The sequence below is a fragment of the Triticum aestivum genome, chromosome 1B, assembly GCF_018294505.1.
Source record: "Triticum aestivum cultivar Chinese Spring chromosome 1B, IWGSC CS RefSeq v2.1, whole genome shotgun sequence".
Classification (NCBI taxonomy): domain Eukaryota; kingdom Viridiplantae; phylum Streptophyta; class Magnoliopsida; order Poales; family Poaceae; genus Triticum; species Triticum aestivum.
In genome coordinates, this window is record NC_057795.1 from 642,218,043 (window position 1) to 642,225,442 (window position 7,400).

The window sequence follows — 7,400 nt, forward strand, 5'->3', positions numbered from 1 at the left end:
GTCATGTAGTACTAGAGCAATGATATAGAAAAGGGGATGGGACATTAGTTATGGAGGCAGGGTGCCGGCTACTGTTGTAGCATGACGCTTGAAACCTAATTAGTTGAGCTTTTTGTATGGTACCTTATACCGCGGTCATTTCGCACGGTTAGGCTCCTACCAGTAGATCTCACACCACCCATATTTTCTGAGATGTGTGTTAGCTATGGCCCATCTAGATGTATAACAGTAGTATAATTGTTGTATATTTTTTTTCATCAAATCAGTGTCAGTTTGATGGGTCCAAAGTACTTACTTTTGCCACAAAAGATGTGCATGCATGTACCTTTGTTCTCTCTCCATCCCAAACAAATCCCTTGACTTTACTTCATCTTAGACAATCGCTCATATTTTTAAAACTATAAACTCATTTTTTGAAACTTTTTATATATTTGGACTCTTGGCATCAAGCCCTTTAGAACTAGACCAATTTTGGATACATTTCTAACATGTTTGAATTTTGACATTTCACATTCCATACGTCAAAAAAACACATCTCACTAAAAATATGAAACAACCCAATTTCACTAGAAATATGTGAAAACAACTTGTTTCACCGAAACATATATACTTAACCAAAATATGAAACTGAAATGTAAATTTGTGAAACTAATTATTTGAAAATGGGTAACCGTTTTCTTAAGAGTGAAATATGTTATTTAAAAAAATATGCAAATGAAACAGATGTGATTTTTGTGAAACAAGCCAGTGAAATGTGAAATGTACCTTCTGAAAGTGAAAAAATGCATTTTCTGGGCCAAATCAGTATCAGTTTGATGGGCCCAAAGTACTTCCTTTTGCCAAGAAAGATGGGCATGGAACTCTCTTCTCTCTCTCAATGCCAAACAAGTCCATTGACTTTATTTCAACTTAGACAACTTAAATCACTCATATCTTTTAAACAATAAACTCGTTTTGAAACGTTTTATATATTTGGACTCCTAGTGTCAAGCCCTTTAGAACTAGACTAATTTTGGATACATTTCGAACATGCTTGAATTTTGACGTTTCACATTTAATACGTGAAAACACATATTTCGCTACAAAAATATGGAACAAACCAATTTCACTAGAAATATGTGGAAACAACCTGTTTCACCGAAACGTACTTAACCCAAATATGAAAATGAAATGTCAAGTTGTGAAACTGATTATTTGGAAATGTGTAACAGTTTATTTCAAAATAGTGAAATATGTTATTTTATAAATATGTAAATGTAGTAGATGTGATTTTTGTGAAACAAGACAGTGAATGTGAAATGTACCTCCTGAAAGTGGAAAAAATGTTAAACTGAAATGTCAACTTGTGAAATTTAAATGTTTGAAATGTGTAATAGTTTATTTAAAAGGAGTGAAATGTGTTATTTCAATAATGTGAAACTGAAATTAGTGATTTTCTGTAAAACAAGCCAGTGAAAAGTGAAATGTAACTTCTGAAAGTGAAAGACAATATGAACTGAAATGGCAACTTGTGAGACCGATCATTTTCAAATGTGAACGGTTTATTTTAAAATAGTGAAATATGTTCGTTCAAAATTTTGCAATTGAAGTAGATATGATTTATCTCATATAAGCCAGTGAAAAGTAAAATGTAAGTTCTGAATGTGAAAAACAACATAAAACCGAAATAAGAACTTTTGAAACTGATTCAAGTCATTTTATTCATAAGATTTCAAGCGAGTGAAATATGCTAAATGTGTTTCTTAAATTTTAAAATCACTTGAAATGTATCCGAAATCGGTCTTGTTTTAAAGGTCTTTGTGGCAGGAGTTCAAATATATAAAAAGTTTTAAAATCGGAAGTTTGGTTAAGAGATATGAGTGATTTTAAGTTAGCAAAGGTGAAATAAATGGATGAATTAGTTTGGGAGAGGGAAGAGAAAGAATGGGAAGCACATGCATACAAGACACAGTGTCATCTGATCAAACGCTAACATTTGACGGGACCCATGTACCATGTTTGTAGGCTGTATAGCTATATATTTCCCAAACAGAATACTTCACTTTTTATACTATACAATGTTGCATGATCTTCAGACTACAACGATCGGCTCCAGATCTACCGGTACATGCGAGAACCGCTCAATTTTCCATTTCGTACCTTATACTACTATAGAGTGGAGGGAGCGGTACACTAATCGTTGATTTCCTGAGGTTAGTATAGTCTCGTTATAAACGTAACAACATTTCCTGATCGCCGTTGCTACTGCCGTCGTACCACGCGGTTGGTTATCCCTATTCGCCACCCTCAGAACAACTCCCTGGTTACCGGCTCCATGATTCCCTAGTCAAACGCGTGGTCGTCTCTGACCCTGGTCCTCCAGTCACGGGCAATCTTTTCGAAAATCGTTTTAGAAGTGGGGAAGAGGAAAGCGAGAGGCATATGGTGAATAATGTAATGCAAGAGATGAGAGTTTTATGATGGGTACTTGGTATGTCTTGACTTGGCGTAGATCTTCCCAGCAACGGCGCCAGAAATTCTTCCTGGTACTTCTTGAGCTTACGTTGGTTTTTCCCTTGAAGAGGAAAGGGTGATGTAGCAAAGTAGAGATAAGTATTTCCCTCAGTTAGAGAACCAAGGTATCAATCCAGTAGGAGAAAACACACAAGCCACCAATACCTGCACAAACAATCAAACAACTTGCACCCAATGTGGTAAAGGAGTTGTCAATCCCTTCACAGTTACATGCAAAAGTGAGATCTGATAGAGATATATAAACAAAAGTAAAATAATTTTGGGTTTTTTGGTTTATAGATCTGAAAGTAAAAGACTGCAAAATAGTAGATCGAAAACTAATATGATGGAAAATAGACCCGGGGGCCATAAGTTTCACTAGAGGCTTCTCTCATGAAGGCAAATAATATTGTGGGTGAACAAACTACTATCGAGCAATTGATTGAAAAGCGCAAAGTTCTGATGATATCCAAGGCAATGATTATGAAATATAGGCATCACGTCCGTGTCAAGTAGACCGACTCCTGCCTGCATCGTACTACTATTACTCCACACATCAACCGACTCCTGCCTGCATCTAGATTATTAAGTTCATGAAGAACATGATAACGCTTTAAGCAAGATGGCATGATGTAGAGGAATAAACTCAAGCAATATGATGTAAACCCCATCTTTTTATCCTTGATGGCAACAATACAATACATGCCTTGTTGTCCCTACTGTCACTGGGAAAGGAAACCGCAAGATTGAACCAAAGCTAAGCACTTGTCCCATTGCAAGAAAAACCAATCTAGTTAGTCAAACTAAACCGATAGTTCAAACAGAATTATAAAGATATCAAATCATGCATATAAGAATTCAGATAAGATTCAAATAATATTTATAGACAAACAGATCATAAATGCACAATTCATCGTTTCTTGACAAACACACCGCAAAAGAAGATTGCATCCGATAGATCTCCAAGGACATTGAGGAGAACATGGTATTGAAAACCAAAGAGAGAGAAGAAGCCATCTAGCTACTAGCTATGGACCCGTAGGTCTGTGGTAAACTACTCACGCTTCGTAGGAAGGGCAATGGAGTTGATGTAGAAGCCCTCCGTGATTGAATCCCCCTCCGGCAGGATGCCGGAAAAGGCCCCTAGATGGGTTCTCACAGGAACAGAAGGTTGCGGCGGTGGAAAAGTGTTTTCGTGGATGCCTCTGGTGGTTTGGGAATATTTGTGAATACATAGAACAAAGAATTAGGTCAGGGGGTGTTGGGGTAGGCCACAAGGCTGGGGGCGCACCCACCCCCCTAGCTAGGGCGAGCCCCTGTGCCTTATGGTAATAGTTAATTCTTATGTCCATATTTTGTTTCCAGTGGTTAATACTTGCCACCAGAAATTTGAACATTCGTGTGCAGGTGAACAGATGCCTCACTTGAAGTCACTATAGGCCAACCAAGTGAACCAAAATCAATTAAATATTGTTAGAGGCAAACCAAATTACCGAGGTGAGGAATCTGCACGTAGAGATAAATATATGTATAGTTATGCAGTTCCGACACTAATGTAAATATCAATATTCTATTGGTTCCCCAACATCAACTTTTGAATATGAATGTATTTGTTCAACATTTTAAGCCATATTTCCTGTTCATTCATCCGATATGTGAATGTTTCCTGCTCATGAAAGGCAGGAAGTCCCGCATAAATGCGCGGAGTATAATCTATTTTTCAAAAGTGTTAGTATATTTAAAAAGAATGCTCATGCATCTAGAACGTGTTTACCAATGTAATTAATTTGAAAAGCTGTTCACATGTTTTAGGAAACGTTCAAATAAATTTTAAAGAAAAAAACATTTCAAGACAATGTTCTTGTGTTTTAAAATTTTATATAATTCAAAAAATCATACATTTTAAAAATGTTTCACACTTCTTAAAAAAGTGTATTTTTTTGAAAAGTCTTCATGCATTTGAGAAAAGGTTCACTCATTATTTTAAAATGTTCACACTTTTTGGAAAACACATCTAAAAAAGTGTTCATGCATTCAAAAAAATTTCACGCGTTCTAGATATTTTTTATGCACTTTTTAAAACTGTTCGTTACTTTTATAAAATGTTCAAATTTTTAAATTATTTAATTTCTAACAAGGGAAAAGAAAGGGAAAAATGAATAAGTAGATGAAAAATAAAAGGAGAACAAGAAAAAGTAAAAAAAAGATAAATAGAAGGAAAAAAACACAAGGAACACAAAAAATGTGCAACGACATACCCACATTACCCCAGAGAAAACCAAACTATCCATGAAGAATCATGTAAAATCGTACGCATCATCAGTACTTAGGCCACGATGTATGCCTCGTACGACTTGGACACTCTCTTGATATTAGCATTGTATAAGCAACAAATAATATTTGCTCCCATACCACATCACTGCCACAAACCAATATGCATCTAAAAAAAGAAGCTCATGTTGACGATCCCTCGAAAAAAGAAAAGAAAAATAGGAGAGATAGATACACAAGCCTTAACCTACATCGATCCGACCACCCCACAAAGAAACTACGTCTAACCAATCAACCTAAAATCACCTTACGGAGTAGGTAACAATAGCCAGGCGTGGCGGAGCACGCCATCTCCTCTAGTCCCATTGAACGCTGGCCTAAGTCCTTATAACATCAGTGCCACTGCTGCTTTTAGTTTTTTTGCCATTGTCTAAATAACGGAGCCATGTTGAGGAAGCAACCCATCATTGAGCTCATGAAGAAACCAAGTTCTGAATAAGTCAGCATGCCTTTCTCTAATCTCTCGCCGTTTCACCATCACATAGAAAGACCTACATGACAATTGTGATACCATTATAAGCACCTTAAAATGTAGTACAAGACTGAATCCATCAAAGATAGATGTACAAGAGTGAAGAATGTTGTGACTGCAGATGTACGCGCGGGGACGAATCTGAGCCGTTGCATAAAGATCTGACGGTAGTTCGAAAACTGACACTGAGGTGGAAAATAGTCGACCGATAAGTACACGCTCCAAGGACGAAGCAGCCCCCCGAACGGCCAAACCCCAGATCGCATCGCAGTCCAGCAGGAATGGCCGCCGCCGCCGCCGACGCCGCGAAGCTCTCGGTCTCCATTCAGGCCTTCGCGGCACTCCTCGACTGCTGTGCGGCCGCCGGCGGGGACTGCGACGGGATACTCCTCAGCCGTGCTGCCCTCCCCCCTTCCTTCTCCGACGACGATCCGGCCCCAACCCTACACATCTACGTCACCGGCCACTCCTCGCTCGCCCGACCCTCCGCCCTCTCCAACGCACTTAGCTGCTTCAACCCCTACTTCCCCGCCCGCTCGGGCACGGCCACCGTCGGCTTCTTCTCCTCCCGCCACAGCGCGTGCACGACGCGCCGCCCCTCCATGCGCGAGGCCGCCGTCGCCCGCTCCCTATCCAAATCTCTGGCCCTCGCCCACCCCGTCGTGTTTCTCCTCTTAGCCCACTCTGTCGCCTCCGACCTCTCCATCCACTCGTTCGCCCACCGCGCCTTCCTCCTCGTTGATTCCCGCCTCGTCCCCACCTCCCTCACGATCGTCAACGTGGGTCCTCGTTACCGGGGCCAGTACCAGTGCCACACCTTCGCCCCGGAGTCGCCAATGCCGCGGCTGCCGCCTCCGCCGGCAAACATCGGAGAGCAAGCAACCGAGGAGGAGATGTATTCCGGGATGCTAAGGAGGTTGGATAGGCTTGCTCAGGAGGTGGAGGAGTGCAATAAGCGTCTGTTCCGTCAGGTCCGAGTTCGCTCAATGCTTTGCTTGATCTGTTTCTGTAAAATTCATTTGTTTGGGTACGTGGAAATATGCATCGCTTTGGTTGTGCATCGGTTATTAGACTCACATGAAACAACATTTGCATGGCAAGCAATATCGTGCACATATTTTAGTCAGAATCCAAGGAATTTTGGCATGTTAGTTGGCAAACTGGATATAACTTATTAGGTCTGATTGTCAAGACTTGACTCCCCCTTCAAATGCTAAGGTAGAGTTTTCATATGAAATAGTTACCAGATAAAAAGGTTAAACCGGTCTCTGTTGGACGTGCTGATTCGAACAGCAGGGGGCCCACTACTAATAACAACTTCTTTCTGCGTGATCTATTTTTGCCTGTTTAAATCAGACCTTATTCATTAGAGAAACCCCTTGCTTTTCTTGTTAACCTATAAGTGCTCATAAATTGTGTGAACAATGTAGCATTTGTTTGTTCAAAAGAGATTGCATTGCTTGGATATGTAATATGCTTGCATTGCATATACATGGCCCGTGTGTGCAATTCTGCATGTACAGGACATAGAGTGTCAGTTCATCTTATTGCAGCATTTATAGATTTTGCTATGTTTCCCTTAATCTGCGCATGCCATCTCTCTTTCAACAAAATTTGAATTCTTGCTAGCATCTGTCAGAATCTCATGAGGTCTGAGCTGCAAAATGTGAAAATTAGATTGGGACCTCATAAGTGAGTTGGAGAAGTAGCTAATATGTCATTCCACATACATCCTTTTGGAAAGCTCATTTCGAGAGCATTTCGATGTCTTTTGTCATAAATGTGACAATTGGAACTATCAAAAGTCAAAACAAAGTGGTAGTTTCCTTTTTCTGGATGATTAGTTGGTAACACTTTGAGTAGTTACATGTACAAGCTATGCTATTTTGTTAGTTTAAGTGTTGACCTACAGCTATAGGAAGTATTGTGCAATGTACAGTTGCAACTAAACTACTGAAGTGTTCATTAATCTTGTATCCCCTCTGTCCGGGTTTAGTAGGCCCCCTCTAATTTTTGGGTCAAAGTACCATCGATTTAACTAATAAAGTGTAAACTATATTTCATAAAAAATTATACCGTCAAAAACTCTTTCGAATACAAATCC

The 7,400-nt window shown here is 39.7% G+C and overlaps 1 protein-coding gene across 1 annotated transcript in view; it reads left to right on the top strand.

Moving 5' to 3' along the window:
* Positions 1-5,556: 5,556 nt before the first annotated feature.
* The window catches only part of LOC123081082 (uncharacterized), a 2,636-nt gene continuing 792 nt past the window's right edge, over positions 5,557-7,400 (top strand). The window contains exon 1 of the mRNA XM_044504051.1: positions 5,557-6,267. Coding sequence (XP_044359986.1) covers positions 5,578-6,267 — 690 coding nt within the window. The 5' untranslated portion in view covers positions 5,557-5,577. The remainder of the gene's footprint in view (positions 6,268-7,400) is intronic.